The sequence below is a fragment of the Myxocyprinus asiaticus genome, chromosome 36, assembly GCF_019703515.2.
Source record: "Myxocyprinus asiaticus isolate MX2 ecotype Aquarium Trade chromosome 36, UBuf_Myxa_2, whole genome shotgun sequence".
NCBI classification, from domain to species: Eukaryota; Metazoa; Chordata; class Actinopteri; order Cypriniformes; family Catostomidae; genus Myxocyprinus; species Myxocyprinus asiaticus.
In genome coordinates, this window is record NC_059379.1 from 33,486,518 (window position 1) to 33,505,167 (window position 18,650).

At 36.7% G+C, this 18,650-nt stretch overlaps 1 protein-coding gene across 1 annotated transcript in view; it reads right to left on the reverse strand.

Moving 5' to 3' along the window:
- pcdh15b (protocadherin-related 15b) overlaps positions 1-18,650 on the reverse strand; it is a 423,399-nt gene that overhangs the window by 55,670 nt on the left and 349,079 nt on the right. The window contains exons 28-29 of the mRNA XM_051673714.1: positions 4,770-4,985; positions 703-791 (exon numbers count right to left, since the gene is read on the reverse strand). Coding sequence (XP_051529674.1) covers positions 703-791; positions 4,770-4,985 — 305 coding nt within the window. The remainder of the gene's footprint in view (positions 1-702; positions 792-4,769; positions 4,986-18,650) is intronic.

The following is an 18,650-nucleotide window of genomic DNA, read 5'->3' on the forward strand; positions in this document are numbered from 1 at the left end:
ATTGTACAGAATTAACATGTTTAATCAACGGCATAACACCCTGTCTACACTAGGCGCGTCCGTTGACGTTGCGCGATGCAACGGCTTGAGGCTGACTACACTGGACGCGTCGAAACGGATGTTCTAAACCATTTAATTTGTGCAGTAGCGCTAGCGTGTGCAGTGCAAAATGGAATGCAACACCCGTTTATTGTAGACAGCATCATTGATTATAATGGGGTTCTATTGCTTTTGATGCCACACACTGCTCACAATGTCACAATACAAATATCTTTATTATATTGAACTTAATAAAAAAAAGCTTCATTTTATTTATGCAAATTATACTGTATATTTTTTTGTTTTATTTATTTTAATTCTGGGGTGAAATGTGACCTGGACATATTTTCATGAGATCCACACTTACAATATGGCATATTATTAGAGAGGAAGGTGATGATCATTTCTGGCTAATGGCCCACAGAGGAACAGGGGGTATCTGGATATTCTGCTCCGGAGGCAGATGCTACACAGTCAGGGTCCTGATTCTGAGTATGAGAGGCTGACAGAGTCAAGCTGCCCCCTGATTTATCCCCAACATAAACATCTGTGTCTGCAGGAGTTAAGTGCTCATGTATACATTACAACATAAAGCACCCTCTGGCTGCCTATATTGGGAAATTCTGTTTTATCTTTGAAGAAGTGTGTGTGTTCATATATTACCTAATCAGCTGATCCTTGTTCTGGTCAACTACGGTGGGCGGCACGTTGGATACGACCACCTGCATGTCCAGCTGGTTCACCACAGACACCTGGGAAACAGGACATAAATAATCTTTAGTCGTTCAAGAGAGACAGAAGATGTAGTATGAAAGGTCTATTTAAAAAATAAATAAATAACATTTAAATACAGTATATGTTGTTTCTATGGTAGGTGAAAATGGGAGACAGAAATCAGTAAAATTAATCTAGATGGTCCATTAACGGTAAGTCCATGCTTATTTCAGGACTAAAAAATTGCAAGTGAACATACAAACCTGCAGTTTATGTATTTTTTCATATACACTTTTGAAACAGTGTTGCTTGAGGTGGTTATTAACTAGTGATGCAAATCATAAGGAATTTAACAGTTCTAGTTCCTTAATGATTCTTTAAGTACATTATGAATTGGTCCATACTATTTACTTAACAAATATACTAAAGAAAATCAACCTAACTTTTTGAAAAAATAAAATAAAATACATAAATACATAAATAATAATAATAATAGTAATAATTTGGTAACATGTGGCAACACTTTTTTAAAAGTACCATTTATTAAAAAAAAAATAATAATAATAAAAAAAAACCACTAGAACAACTCGAACAACTGGTCAATAACTGCACAAGTCTCACAAGCCTTAAGTACACAACAAAGTTAATTTTGAGTTGGACACAGGCACGTGCAGAGGGGTGGCTCTAGGGGCTGGAAACCCTGCCCTTTTGCTGAGATGCCCCTCAAATGCCTCCCAAAATAAAAACTTGCAAACTCAAATGAAATTATGATTTTTTAAGCTTAATAATAGTATGTAGGTGTGTAAAAATACATTAAAATTATGCTGAAACTTCAATGCATCGATTACTGAATTTAATAATCAATTATAATGACTATAATACTGCCCAATATGTTACAGAGGCCATCTCAGATTACACGTGAACTCTCGCAACAGACGTGCGCCGTGTGACTGAGGAAACAAACCTTTAAATTAATTAGTTCAGATTTCTGCCTCTTTGTTCATAACTGAGTGCATCTATTTCAGCAAAATAAGTAAAGTGATGTTCTTTTTCCCCCAATTACGATATATTATGCATATTGTGGAATATCTTGGGAATACACTTGGAAAAGTGGCAATACTGCGTCTTGAACCGTGATCATTATTTGTCATTAACGTGTTACATGCCATTACATTTTTAATTCTGTGAGCCTGCTTGGTTTAAAGATCAGGGCCCGTATTCACAAAAAATCCTAATGCTAAAAGTAGCTCCTAACGAGGAAATTTAGGAGCATCTCTTAAAAATTAGGGGTGTGTCACTCCTAATTTTAGGACTGGTAAAAATGTTATCGGAAGAGTAATTTATGAAGCATTTTAATGCTAAAAGTAGCTCCTAATCCCATAACACTTTAGAAGTCCTCCGAAGCATGCCTGCTGTCGTCAATCCACATTAAAAACAATGTTTTAGAATATTAAGACATAACCCTTTTAGAAAGGTATCACCTGAGTCGATGTATTTTAATAATATAACATTATAATATTATTAACATTATAGTACTGGCATTGACCTTTAAAAAATGTGTCGTCTAGATCGGGAGGGTGTTTTTATTATTGTAAAGTTAGTTAGAGATGCAGTTACCTCTCCCATGAACTGAAACAACCAAATTACACTGGTTTTGGCAACTCTGTGCTCTCTGGCCACAGGCAAAATGAAACTGTGTTATATGGATGAATTGGGAATTTCTGTCATGCGTCAGCAGAATCATCTACTGTACCAAACTATTTATGCCCTTTCCAGACCACACATCCTCCAACAATTCATAGTGTATGTCTTCCTGCAGACGTGCACTCACTTCAGAGAAAAAAAGGCAGCATTCACAGCCATCGTGGGGCTCACCGGTGTATTTGATACAGTAGATGAGATGCATGCTTGTTTCATTGCACAAATCTATCCATCCATCCATCCATCCATATTATATTTGAGATATATATATATATATATATACACCACTGTCTGTCTATGAAGACAAATTGCTGACAAATTGTGCTTCCCTGTCTACCAATCACTTTGGCCGATTAAAAAGAGCGTGCTCATAAAATGTGACGTCATCCATAGCAACGAGGTCAACTCCGCCTTACTCTTACATTAAGATTTCCTTAGTAAAACTTACTTACTCTTAGTAGTTTTGCGAATAGATTTTAAGCACAAACTCTTAGTTAGGAACTCTTTGGAGAACATCTAGTGGTAAGATAAAAATCTTTGTGAATACGAGCCCATACTTATGTGCCTGTATAAAAGATTTTATTTATTTTTTCAGTTATTGGTTCAGCAAATATATGACAATATTTTATAACATTCTAATATTTGGATATATTTTATAACATGCGAAAATTTTGATATATTAACAGGCCTACTCCATTGGCTAAAAAAATAAAATAAAATAAAAAATTACAGCGGAAAAGAAATTGAGGTCACACACTCAGTCCGACGGAGATTGTACAGCACACCCCCCCAGCCCACCTCCCAACTCCAAAAGACATTTTTGAAGCAAATGCCCCTCAAAAAGGTTTAAAGCCCCAGCCCCTCAAAATGTCTGTGCACGTCCCTGGTTGGACATGACCAATTTAGTCAATATATTGATTCAAACGTATAAATCATGAGAGATTTGAGTCTGACTACACCGCTCGTGCTGTATGTTTGTTGTTGCAGCGAGAGCAAGATGTGTTTTTTTTTTCTTTGTCTTTTTATTATTTCGCACCACCTAGTCTTTCTCATCACATTTAGTTCTGACAACTCAGCTAAAACATCATTTCTTTTTGCCATGGTGCTGTAAATTCAGTAATGGTACAGCATCACAGGAAATTCATGTCATTATTTGTCTGTTTGTGGGGCAGGGGACTCAGTGAGTTGGCTCTTAGTTACCCTTCCAAATCTAAATTTGCAGCGGTCCAACTGGCATCAACTTGACGCCCCCACTAGCATGCTGGAAAAAGCACATTTATTTGACTTCTGGGCCAAAGTGCAGGTTCAGGATATTGAGTTCTATTATGAGATTGATTTATGGGTTTGAATACCGCTCGAGCCCCGGAGCCCACAACAAAATCGATGCTACTATGCATCAGCTTTGGGCGGTCTTCAAGAGAGCTTAGAGGGACTGTATTTTTCTAATCAAAATCAGCTAACGGAGGTTACGGGCAAAGCTGCCTCTCTCTGCTGTAAATTCATATGATGGATTGCATCTCTAGACAGATTACTGATTTAAACTTTAATCAATCTGTTTAAAAGTAGCTTGGGATTGTTCTACAGTGTATTTAACAGTGGGAGAGTAGATGACACAGATACGAGGGTTGTGCGCCATTCAGAAGTATATTGAGAATGGCTCTGAAATTCCAATTAAATTCCTATATTTCAGGAAATGTAGCAAACAGGATGCAGAATTAGATTTGAAGTAAAATTATTATATAAGAGAAAGTATTATATTTATAAATATAATTAAAATGTGAAATATAATAGTATAAATTATTATATTTATTATATGGTGCTATATTATATAATATAATACTGTAAAAATAAAGTACAGTATAGCTCCACTCTACATTATATTTTATAAAGTAACTTTTATTTTATGGGCCAGTAATTTACTTACTATTTGATATAATGCATAGATTACAATTTTGATATTAATTTAGATTTTATTATTATTATTATTATTATTATTAGTAGTAGTAGTAGTATCTAAAAACAACATGGTGGACATTTATGGTTCTATATGGCAAAATTAAAATTAGTTTTGAAGGCTGCATTTATAGTTGTAACCGTAGTGAACTTAGTTTAAAGAAATATACCTTATAAATACCAGTTGAGAAAAAAAAAATGAAATTAATGTCCTCTGTAGTGTGACTGTGTTAAATTTCTTTGAATTCAATTCATTAAATTCAAATTCAGCATGCTGTGGAATTTCCAACTCGTGATTCAAAAGAGAGACAATTCTTGAAATTTGCCTTGACAAGTATACTTTCAGCTTTTCATATACGTACCACCACTTGGGCGCTGCTACTGAGTCCCTCACCATAGTTGTCCGTGGCAACTACCTCAAATTTGAAGTAGGAGCGGCGCATGTTCCTGTACATGATGGCCGTCTTGATTATGCCTGTGAACGGCTCAATAACAAAGCCGTCTTTGCCGTCAGTTGTTGGGGGGATAATCAGCCTGTACAGCATGGTGCTGTAATTCCCTGTGTCCTTATCCGCAGCCTGTCACAAACAATAGAGCACAGACATGTCAAAGAAACTCTGAGAACAGAGGAATAGCCACAAGCTACTTATCACCTAAAACACAGAGCTGCTTAACCTCTGCCGTCACCCGATGTTCCCTTCAGCCCTTAGGGGGAGCTCCCACCTACGATTTCACTCCACCTACATCAATTTTTCTCCAACTCAGCAGAACGGTAAAGTGCTCCACTGCAGTGAGAATGATTTATACTAGCTTTTTACAAGCGAATGAGACACGCAGCTCCAAAGATAGCAGGGTGCCCCTGCCCTGGAGGAGTCATTAACACAAATTAGACTTTTTCCAGTATGCCTGGAAGACCCATTCCACTACATACAGCCACAATAACAGTGTATTAAAGGCCCTGCAAACAAAGGCCCTTTTAATTGGCCATTTTGTGTGGCTGAGAATGGACCAGGAAGTGTGACTAACCCCACGTCCAAATATGCATACTTCCCAAATATACAGGGTCCTTAAAGCAGTATGCCAAATGAGTAAGATGTCTAAATATGCCAAGAAAGTAGTTCTTTGTGGTAAACTGCTTGTTTAACCAAATCTGTGTAAATTAATTTCACAGTTGTTAATGTATCATAGGTCCACGAACATATGGCTCACAAGAAAATGTGTAGTATGTCAGGGAATGTATTTACTACAAACCTACATACCAAAGGAAAATACTTGATTAACAATCAAGAAGTACATTCTTCATCAATTTCAGTACATACTCTGAAAGTAAAGGAATTCTGCAGTTTTCTGAGGTCGTGCAGCGTTTCTCTGAAAGAGGTCAAATCAGCAATGGCATACGATATAAAACTTTACTAGAAGTATAAATATTATACCTTTTATTTTTTAATTTTATTTTTTTTTACAAACAGAGTTGTGTAAATTACTCAACAAAGTAATCCATTACCAACCAATTACTTCTCTAAAATTGTAACAAGATTACTGACTTTACTGATTACTCTATTGAAAAAATAATCACATTATTTATTTCTTTTTAATTTACTTTCTAAAACACTTTTCACAGAAAAGGTTCTGTTTTTCCACTCAGCGAATTCAAAATTATGTCTATTTTTCCTCCTTGTTCATCCTTGCGCACATAAACTAAACCCTACATGTTTCTCCCTTGCAATGAGTAACTCGTTTGGGTATGCATGCCCTTCAGCAGTCACAGAAACAAAAACCAGAGATACATATTAACATAATTAATCTATTTAATGTATTAAACATTATATTTGTTGAGAAAATATTAATTTATTTACAAGATAGCAAAGCTACACTATGTAACTTTTGGCCCTCTAGCAGTTGAAGCATATAACTGCAAGTTACTTGCCGAGGCACACTTTTTTGGTAATTATGTCAGTCAGGCTTTGGCTCTGCTCTTCTGTGCGGATGAATCTGTGCAAATGTCACTAACAACAACAAAACTCGCCCCCTACCCTAAAAATAAAAATAAAAAAAATAACGAAAGGAAGAAAAAGACAGATATCCGAAAAATGTGTCTTAATAGCAGATAAGTAGCACATCTTCCACTGTTGTTTTGACTTGAAAACAATTGTTTTAAAATAAAAAATGCTAAAAACGTTAGGCAACGATGACATTAGACATAACGATTGCTAGTTATATCAGATGAAGTCAAACAGTGGAAACAGTGCAAATGGTGGAAATGATAACTTAGCTACTGTAGCAGGCAAACAGACCAAGGTAGTAACTGGTTTAAAAATTGGCATTGTTACCAGCATAAAGTATTGTTTTTTCCCCCATTGTCCTTCCTCGAAAATGAAATTGAAAGCACTGCAGTACCATAAATAAAATGCCCCATTTGTGTGGCTAACATTATTTAATGAACTACCGAGCTAAGAGATGGTCCAATAAAATGGTCCAGACCTCTCAATTGTATCGGTCCAATCAAATATCTTACCTGTTGAGCGAGAAAAACTCCATATCTGGGTCGGTTTTAAATCCTTTCTCGAAGTTGTCACCACCTATGAAAAAGCCAAGCCGTGTTTTATAACGGGCTCTGATGCTTTCCCCTTTTTGCTTACAGACTCTTCTTGATTTCGAGGTTTCTTAATTTTGAAAACGGGTGATTTCCCAGAGGGTTGCCTTTTGAATGATCCATGGTCAGTATTGCTCATTTGTTGTGGATACAAGCTGTCAGCTTCAAACTACCACCACGCCTATCACCGCACATATACACTTGCTCATTAATAACATTTTGTTAATTTCTAATAAAAAAAATAAATATTACATGGTGTCGCTTTAACTAAATAGGATGTCAGTAAATGTAATCTGATTACTAGAATGTAAAATGTAATGTGTTACACTGCTTTTTGTACTAAAAAGTAATTAAGATTACAGCAACTAATTATTTTGTCATCAGCATACACCCAACACTGATTACAATATACTCAAATCAAAAGCTCATGTTGAGAACACAAGGTTGCAAAGCTGATTGGAAGTGTAGGGAAGCAGATTTGATTACTTCATTAGCAATTTGTTATATGAGTGAGGGGTCCGCAAACAGTTTGGGGTATGAAAGAGGTTGTTGGTACAAACAAGTTTAAGGGTGGATAAAATCCTGGACAGACTGTTTCTACACACAACTCAACAGTAGAAACCTTTGATTGCTGCTACAGTGCAGATTTGAGCCGCAACTCCCGTGAAATTGAATTTGATCTACGACAAAGCAAAGCCTTTGTTATTTATTTTTTGTCCTTTTCTACCTAAGATTTAACATGAGGAACATCAGAAAAGCTATGTTTTCTCAGAAGGGTGATAGATCACATAAACTAATTATCAGATCAGGGAGGAACAATGAATACATGACTAATCAGGGACAGCACAATGGCTTTTACTAAGTAAAAGCATTCCTTTTACCGACATTCCTGTCCTTAGGGTTGACAGAGCAAGGAACAGTTTCAATTTTCTCACCTTTTTCTCCTCAAAACTATTTAAAGAGGGATTTCAAAGTAGATTTGTCTAATCTATGAGCCGCTGAGCTGCTTGAACAAAAATCCATAGCAAATCCATGACCATGACAACTGTGAAACAACTGAGAAATGGACAAAATGTATGACTTTGTCTGAGTCGAGGCAGCATGCATGGCTTTTTAATGCTGCTCGCTAAAGTTCGCGGCTTAAACATTTTCTACAAGTAAACAGAAGATAGTAATCTGTATTACTAATGAACGTGACCCTGTAATACCCTCGGCTTCTGCAGCGTGGCTTAACTCAGTCTGGGTTCTTGGCTGATAAGGTCTCCTTGAACAAATACAGGACGCTGGCCACCGGATAGCATCACTGCCACTGTTCTTCTAGACTGCACATGAACTTAAGGTGGGGTGAAGCCATATAAGGTGAACTCCAGTGTGAGCTGCAGCATGTGACCTCACCTACAGGTGATTGGAGCATGTCAGATTAGTGTAACAATGAGATAATTAAATGGGATGACTTTGAGAGGACATTCTTGCTAGGGTTGAATGATACCAAAATTTTAGTAGTCGATACCAATACCAGGGAAAGTCTTGATATTAATTTTGATACCACAGCAAAAAACACACTTAATGAGCAATAGAACAGGCTTATTAAATCTACTAAAACTCTCCACTCAAGATACTAAGTGAATGGTTTTCCTTGTGTTCTTATCGGTATTGCTATTTTATAAAGAGATTCAACATTTTGACACATCCATTTTTTTTTTGTCCTGCATGTTTACATTCAGTCAAGATATGAATACATCCGTTTACATTAATTTATTGCCAGTATGGGCATTTTGACCATGTGCATATAACCATTTATACTGTAAATGAAGCCGCATCACCTTGAGCGCTCTCACGGCACTTTCTATGCATGTGTGCGTTTAAAAGCAGCCACATTGCGGTCATTGAGTATTGACTTGACATGTTAAGGTCGATACTTGGTAGACCTATTTCCGACACTGCAGAAAGGGTTTACGATTGTCTGTGCTTTTTGGAGCTTTTAAGTGCTGATCGCCATCCACTTGCACTGTATGGACGTGCAGAGCTGAGAAATTATTTTGAAAATCTTTGTTTGTGTTCTGCTGAGGAAAGAATGTCATACACATCTGGGATGGCATGAGGATAAGTAAATGAGTAAAATTTATGTGTGAACTAACTTTTTAAGTGCTTTTTTTTTTTACATGATGATGCCTTTTGGCTCGCCCTGACTGTTTCAAACTTCTTTTTTGACCAAAAAAAAAAAAAAGAAAAAGAAAAAAGAAACAGAATTAAAAGCTAGTATTTAGTATTTAATCTCTCTCTAAATATTTCTCTTTTAGTGGATGTAATATATATTTTTAAAGACTTAAAATTGTGTCCCCAAGTTATGTGTCAACACTGTTACTATCATAATGCTCCATTATTAACATACAATTTCATAAATAATAATAATAATAATAATAATAATAATAATAAAATAAATAAACTCTCAGGATGTGATCTACAAATACAAAATCTTTTTATCACTTTCTTATATTTTGTTAGGTGTTTCCAGAAGAAACGATCTTAGATTGTCATCCCTGTTACTATAAATTTGTACAGAAAACAACTGATAATTAAAAAGTGGATATTTGATTTGAAGAAATATCAGGACTAAATTTTCTTTCGAATAAACACCTTGTAGTGTCATAACCTTGAGCATAATTCTAGTATGACTAAATGAACTGTTAAACTGTCAACCCTGTTACTGTTTTTAAAGTATAGCTATATCCCAATATATTTTAGAAAAATAAATTGAGCTTGAGATGGCACAGTGCAATTTATTAAAGACATTCTTTTTCTGATAGAATATTTATAACCTTACAGATATCTACTTTAAAAATGACCTTTTTAAAATGAGAAAGGGCACTGATTTCATGGAATAATCCACAATGAAAAGACAAAGTTGCAGGTATCTTAACCCTCCTATTGTGTTTGGGTCATTTTTGACCTGGTAGAGGTAAATCATAATTTTTGTATGCCATATAATTTTTCGTATGGGAATCAAACTTTGTAATTTTGTCAAGACTACCAAAATGAACATCAACATTTTTTTCTTCAGATTTTAAAATAAATTATTGAAGAGATTTAACCATTTTTATAAAATTGTTACATCTTTTGCGTCCCCGGGTCAATTTTGACCCGGACATCAATTGTGGCTTTACACATGATATTATGCAGATATTTTCGCACATTTACGAATTCTATTTTTCTTAAAAAATACTTCACTTACATTTAGCCTCTTTCCCATACTCTCACACATACTTTTTTTTGTCTCAAAATGGAATACATTTTGTTTAAAAACACTGTACATAAGTACAGATGTTATGTTGTTGTGTTGTTTTGATGTTGTTTGGTTGGGATATAATTGATTTGGCTGCATATATTTTGACTGCTGAGTTGTTTTTCAGCAGTAATGAGTAATTAATTAATATGGACGTTAATAGGAGAATTACTAGAATTTCTCAATTTAAATATTTATATAAACTGAATGCAATGTTATATTCAAATGAAATTTCATATAAACCTTGACAAAAAATATATATCTTCACATGTGTCACACTGGTTTAGCTGTAGTTAATGTATATTTTGAAAACTGACATCATACATAATAACATTTTATATTTTTCAGTTAACATGCCAAAAATATAGATCTTTTTACATGTATGAACAGCTAAGAAATTAACAATGAGCTACAACATGGTTTTTGATGAAAACAACTGGATTATGAATGTTTTATAAGCTTAAAACTCCACCAGATCAAAACTGACCCGCAAATGCAAAAGGTGTATGCAGATTTTGAAGGCAATAGGAGGATTAAATAAAATCAAAATAATCAGTCCAGCCCCGAGACAATAATCTGCAGTTCTTCACATTTGTCTTTTCTCAGTTGAAATCAACCATTTATTAGGCTATCACTTGCAAGGTACAGTATTTCTCACGCAATCTCTCTGTCACAGCAGGCAGTGTTAACTGGTAGGGAAAGTACCTCATGCGCATGTGGGCAATGTGATAAATTATCAACAAATTTTCAAAGGCGTTGTGTTAAATATGCTGAATAAGCATGTATATTCTTTTCATTTTACTTCAAATCATTATTGTGAAGAGTATATATCAAAATTAACCAGTTAATGATTGACATTTTAAAGCGTTAATAGTTTTGCAAGAGAAATATGATGTCAATGTTCTTTATTATTGTTTATAAATGAAATCCAGATGGACATTTGACAAAAATGATATGGTCTTTGCAGTCTTTATTTGGTGGAATTTATTTATCATTGAAGGTCGACATGTATGAATATCACGCGTGCACAAAACACCATCATTTGTTCAAAGGTGAACACCATCACTGTTCACAGTCTAATTTGATCTCTGAAACTAAATTTGCATTAGACATTGTATTGGTACATGTTTTTGTAAAGCAAAATGCATCTTCCCCCTGATGGCACAAACCATACTGAAGATGTCTGTAACAGCTTGGCTGTGACCATCAGAGGAAAATAAAGTACCACATGTCTAAATGCAAATTATTTAAAGGTTCAACATTAACTGTTTTCTCTCTGTGGTTGTTCCCATTTCAGGTTGCAATCTCGTGAGGGACAGATGCCAAAAGGTTTCTGAGCCCCTTGCTTCAAGCCAGGACAACGGATTGACCATGCAGGAGATGGGTGCGAAGGCAATCTAAAGGGGCCATTTACACCTCACAGCACTACACAAACAAAAAATAGATATATGGCCACCCGGTTTAGCACCGGAACCAAATTGTGCAACACCAATTGCTCTAGAACAGGTTCCACCCATCTCCCAGACATGAACATACAGAGCACACACTTTCATCATTACACTCTCGTGACATCTTGACCTGGTACAGACAGTAAAACTAGCCAGGCTCCACCACTACACATGGAACAAAATAATGGCCTAGATTCCGAAAGTACTAATCTACTGAAGATCCGGCCTGCCTCTCACATACACATAGCCTCTCACATATATGACATTACAAACCTGTTGCCATAAAACAGTCATAATTATGGCACACATTACATACACTATTTACAACTTTCTGACAACTTATTTGAAACACTGTAATGTACATGGGACATGTGCATGGCTACAGTCACACATCGATGATTTAATTACTAATTGCAAGCAAACTTGCCACCCAAATTTCAACATTTCTACCTACATATAAATTGAACCAATTAATCATTGTTGGCATGGTTGCAAATCAGAGGGCACCTGGTTTTCAACACATCACTAATAACAATGCAAATGTAATAAGAAGTGGATGATATGAAGTGCAGACACTTCTATCGATCCACTACACACTTTGAAAATAGACATGTATCACCGATTGTGACTTAGCCAGCAAATCACACATATTGGATAATTTTGAACTAGCACTGTGATTATTATATATGTAACTGTGATTCTATAATCATAGAATTATTATTACTATTTATTATTATTAGAACTATATATATTAATGATGTATACTGGTGATGAATGTTCTGATTGCCTTGGATTCTGTACCAACTTTCCTTTAATCCATCCAGATCAAGCTTTTGTTTTGTTTTTTCAAATTCCACAACTATACACCCGATTGGCGTGGTAGTGAAAAATTCAGATAGTAAAATGGGATCACCTTAATGATACACAACCTTGAAGGGTACTGAGACCTTGTTTACCAGTTGCACATGTTGTCATGAAACTCATCACTATGTTGTTTGTACATGTAACACCTTACAACCTCATAATTCTCACAATGACACTAAACTCATAAATGTTCAGTCACTGTATGGCCATTCTGACGCAGTCCAGGTGTCACATACTCAGTGGTGTGTCGTCAGTGAGATGAATTAATTCACTTATGGAGACCAATCACTCCTTTGCTTGGAGGTAACAGAGGACTTTTCTATGGGTCAGATCAACATCCTAGGGAGGATACCCCTGGACACTGAAATTTCCCCATGGTGGGATGACACATTCTACAAGCACAGCGCACAAGCTGTGGCAGACACAATGGATTTGGCACAAAGAATGATCCTGCAGACGGAATACTACCTCATCCAGGTACAGATAAAAACAAATCTGGCCAAAAAGACTGCACAGATCCTCTCCAGTTCCTCTACACGCTCAGCACTGTATTGCTATTGCTGTATTGTACTGTTATTTCATATGCCTCATCAGATCCTTACGAACATCAACCAATGCGGCACTGACCCTCAGCCCACTGTATCTGCAAATGTTTCAACGACTAAGATAAAAAAATGTGACTAAGGCCCAGCAGACATTTTACAATGACCCCACCTGGAAGTTTCTGGAACTGTCCCCGGGGGTCCAAGCAGAGGAACTGTAAGACTGGCACAAAATTGTCTGCATCACTTCTGGGAAAGTCAAAGAACTCTGCGAGAACCAACGTCATAAAACTCTCACACAGAGGAGCATCTCCACCTGAGACAACACACCCCACTGATTAGGTACCATAAAACGCAAACCACACTCACATCTGCTCTCTCTCTCTCACCTCAGGTCACTTTAAGGACATCAAAAAACTAAGTTATGACTTATCTTGTTCTGTAATGTAAAATGTTTTCTGATCATACATGTTTGGTATCATTCAAGAGGTCTCAGTGCAACTGGTAAAATGGTTTCATTCCCTTTCAGCAAAGTCAAATCACAAGTAAGATTTAAGAATTTAGTACAATACTGTATGCTATCAGGGGCATGACCCCTCCCAGATCTCTCACAGAGACCTAATGCTGTATACAGATTAGGTGCCTAAATTGTAAAACCAAATCCTGAATAACATCAAACACACACATCTGAAATAACAATAGAATTGGTATTTAAGGATAGATGACAAAAGAATCAGGGTCTCTGTAGCCAGATGACCCACCCAGAAAACATTGTGTGTAGTTACCAGATAATTGCAATTTGAATTTCTTATGTTTTGATAACATGTCTAAATTTGACTTAATATTATCTAATTGGAATTGATGAATGTATTTTTTTACCTAGTAAATAAATTGTTACATTTGAGTTTATTCTGATTTACTCTGAAACTATTGTCTTTAGTAGATTATGTTAAGTCCATGTTTCCGCAAATCTACGACCAGGTTAGTAGCGGACTAAAGCTCAGTTCTGAGTGGAGCATGGGGCACACCGACTGAGACTTTAGAGCTCTGACTAACAAACTGGCATTACTTCTAGTGTACTTAGAGTGTACAGGCTTGTTATGGAATTTCTGTTTAGGACAACATAAAGTTGTTGGCCAAGCCTAAATAGGGTGAAGTCTAAACCCCTGGTTATTGTAATATTTTCTAGCTAAGTGTACATAGGAAACTATGGTATGATCATATAAAGCTATTTTAACTTAGGTATTGTTGGTCTACCTTTGTAAATTTAGTGGTCATGACCTCTGGGTAGAGATAATGTTACTCTAATTAAGTGTTTAATATCTAAGGGGACTAAACAAAATACTTTTAGATAAAAAGGCAAGCATGAGCAGCCATCTAATTAGTATTTAGTCAATTACTGTTTTACTGACCAATACTGGTGTATTTGTGACTGTGAGATCCGCGTACATGGCCGGCGCGAGACTCTCTAAGTGACAGGAATCTGAATGAATGAGTACAATATAAAATAGAGTTAAATATGATGATCAAATGTTAAACCAAATTTAATAATAATAATTAAGATTGGAACATTAATATATCCTTGGAAACTTTTATAATTGGAGTCAGATAAAATAAACAGGGATCATAAAACTAATAATATAGTTATTTAATTGGAACAAAATAACTTAACCTTAATGCGCACAAAAAGACAGAACACGCAGGAAACCTTCAGCCACACCATTGGATGCCGCCATTGGACCAGTGGGTGGCCCCTTACACCCTGGAACCTGCTGACGTACCCCCTGGTATATGCATACCCCCCCGGTTGGGAATCACTGCTCAAACGTCTGATGCACATAGCACACAAAACTGGAAAACGTTTTCTGAAGTTAATCAGTACTAATCTGTTTGGCTGGTTTGATGGAACTTCCATGAGTAGAAGCACACAGGACTTTTTTATTGTTATTGTTATGTCTTTGAAATTATCTGTTATGAGGTTTTCTATGCTGGACTCTCTACACATTTTCTGCTATTCATTCACGGACATTGTTGTGCCAATATATAAGTGATTTATTTCCCAATGTCTGTATTTTATTATGGTATTGTATATACAGTATCTCGTATAGCCCCATCCCTAAACCTCACATAATGGCAAAACTGACTGTGATTGATTCTTGGCCAATCTATGCTGACATAATATATATGGTCCAGACCTTCGCCATTTTAGTCAAAGGTCTGGCTACGCGAGACTACTGTGGCAGTAACAAACCTCAAGAAGGCGATGGAGTTATCAAAATATCTGTACCATTTAACTGGATGTGTTCTTATTCAGGTAGCTAACTATAAACTTGTTGATGTTTAATTAACTTGTTTAGTAAGATTTTCTTCAAACTGCTGCTCCAACATGACATGTAGTACAGCTGAATTAGAACACTGAACATAAGAGACAGTTTACTGTCTTATAGCCCGCTATAATGTTCTATCTGCTGCCTTTCACTTGAATGCTCAGGACAGCAGCTAGTCAAAGACTTGGGACTGTACGCATTCTTCTGGTGTCATCATCCAATCAGCGCTGTCATGATATTATATTTCTGGGACTGCAGAATGATTAGTCGCATGACATTGATGGCACATGTTTTGGTTCAAAAAGTTCTGATGTCCCATGAGCAAAAATTAAAAATCACAAACTTCAAGAGGGTTCTGCACCAGTCAAGAAACTGCCATTTGCCAACTGCCATTCAATGGTAATGTAACTGATAGCTTTCTCCAGGTATTACAGACCTCCTTGGCATAAAATATACACTCACCGAGCACTTTATTAGGAACACTATGGTCCTAATAAAGTGCCCAACGTGGTCTTCTGCTGTTGTAGCCCATTCGCCTCAAAGTTCGACACATTGTGTATTCTGAGATGCAATTCTGCTCACTACAATTGTACAGAGTGGTTTTCTGAGTTACCATAGCCTTTCTGTCAGCTCGAACCACTCTGGCCATTCTCCATTAACCTCTCTCATCAACAAGGCATTTCCGGTCCGTAGAACTGCTGCTCACTGGATGTTTTTGATTTTGGCACCATTCTGAGTGAACTCTAGAGATTGCTGTGCATAAAAATCCCAGGAGATCAGCAGTTACAGAAATACAAAATCATTACGAAATCACTTGGTCGATATCATTGAGATCACATTTCCCCATTCTGATGGTTGATGTGAATATTATTGGAAGCTCCTGACCCGTATCAGTATGATATTATGCATTGTACTGCTGCCACACGATTGGCTGATTAAATAATCACATGAATAAGTAGGTGTAGGTGTACCTAATAAAGTGCTCAGTGAGTGTATTTCTGGTCTAAGTCTCAATCTTAGAAAAAAAGCCACCACAATACAATCTCACATACAAACAGGGTGAAAAATAAGAGAAAGTCATTGTAAAAGAGAGAAAAGTACTCATGCAGACAAAGATATAGAGACAGAGACAGAGAGAGAAAACAAAGGAATAACACAGAGAAGGGCAGAGAAACAGTTTCTGCGAAAGGACACACTGCATGCTCTAGGAGAGAGCATGCCTGATCTATGAGGATCTATGATTCATTTTCTCTTCCACTGAATGCGCCGCTCTTATCCACACTATTGACAGTTGTGTTGAGATCTGTATCTGCACGTTGCATTTTACAGGCTGCAAGCTGTCTTGAGATGATACAATCTTTGGGACCCCAGCTAGTCAGACATAAGCTCCTCAGCCAGGACCAGAAATCCGACTGACCGCATAATAAACACTTCACACAGCTACAGGGACCAACAACTCACTTATGAACAACACCAGAACAAAGATAAACTAGAGTAATATGATGTCATATGTTCTCCAGACATCCATCGTTGAAGAACTGAACTGTTTTTCATTGCAATTTAACCATGATTGAGTTTACCTACACTTTCAAATTACTTCTAAATTTGCATATCTGAATATATTGCAATAAACTTATTTTCATTCTTTTTGATTCAATATCACTGTAATGTTGAGCAGTTGATGCGCTGAAGCTAATTCTGTGTACACTGTCCAGTTACACAGAAAGGAGCAATCTAACTGAACTATTTCCTATTTTGTAAATGACATTTATGGGCAGGTAAATTTGAAATTGGACATGACTCTGTAACCAAATTTGGACTGCAACAAGAACATATACAGTTGTGCTCAAAAGTTTGCATACCCTTGGAGAATTGGTAATAAATGTACCATTTTTAAAGAAAACATGAGTGAGCAGGCAAAACACATTTCTTTTATTTCTTATGGGATTCATATTCAGCTGTAGGTTATAACAGAATGGCACAATCATAAAACAAAACATGGCAACAAAGAAAAAAAATTAAATGACCCCTATTCAAAAGTCTGCATACCCTTAGTTCTTAATACTGTGTATTGCCCCCTTTAGCATCAATGACAGCATGCAGTCTTTTGTAATAGATGTCTATGAGGCTTGCAGGTGGTATAGCTGCCCATTTGTCTTGGCAAAATGCCTCCAGGTCATGCAAAATCTTTGGTCGTCTTGCATGGACCGCACGTTTGAGATCTCCCCAGAGTGGCTCGATGATATTAAGGTCAGGAGACTGTGATGGCCACTCCAGAACCTTCACCTTTTTCTGCTGTAACCACTGGAGGGTCAACTTGGCCTTGTGCTAAGGGTCATTGTCGTGCTGGAAAGTCCAAGAGTGTCCCATGCACAGCTTTCGTGCAGAAGAATGCAAATTGTCTGCCAGTATTTTCTGATAACATGCTGCATTCTTCTTGCCATAAATTTTCACAAGATTCTCCGTGCCTTTAGAGCTCACACACCCCCAAAACATCAGTGAGCCACCACCATGCTTCACAGTGGGGATGGTATTCTTTTCACTATAGGCCTTGTTGACCCCTCTCCAAACATAGCACTTATGGTTGTGACCATAAAGCTCTATTTTGTTCTCATCACTCCAAATTACAGTGTGCCAGAAGCTGTGAGGCGTGTCAAGGTGTTGTCGGGCTTTTTTGTGGCATTGGTGCAGTAAAGGCTTCTTTCTGGCAACTCGACCATGCAGCTCATTTTTGTTCAAGTTTTGTCATATTGTGCTCCTTGAAACAACCACACCGTCTTTTTCCAGAGCAGCCTGTATTTCTCCTGAGGTTACCTATGGGTTTTTCTTTGTATCCCGAACAATTCTTCTGGCAGTTGTGGCTGAAATCTTTCTTGGTCTACCTGACCTTGGCTTGGTATCAAGAGATCCCCGAATTTTCCACTTCTTAATAAGTGATTGAACAGTACTGACTGGCATTTTCAAGGCTTTGGATATCTTTTTATATCCTTTTCCATCTTTATAAAGTTCCATTACCTTGTTACACAGGTCTTTTGACAGTTCTTTTCTGCTCCCCATAGCTCAGTATCTAGCCTGCTCAGTGCATCCACATGAGAGCTAACAAACTCATTGACTATTTATACATAGACCTAACATTCAAGGGTATGTAAACTTTTGATCAGGGCCATTTGGGTGATTTCTGTTATC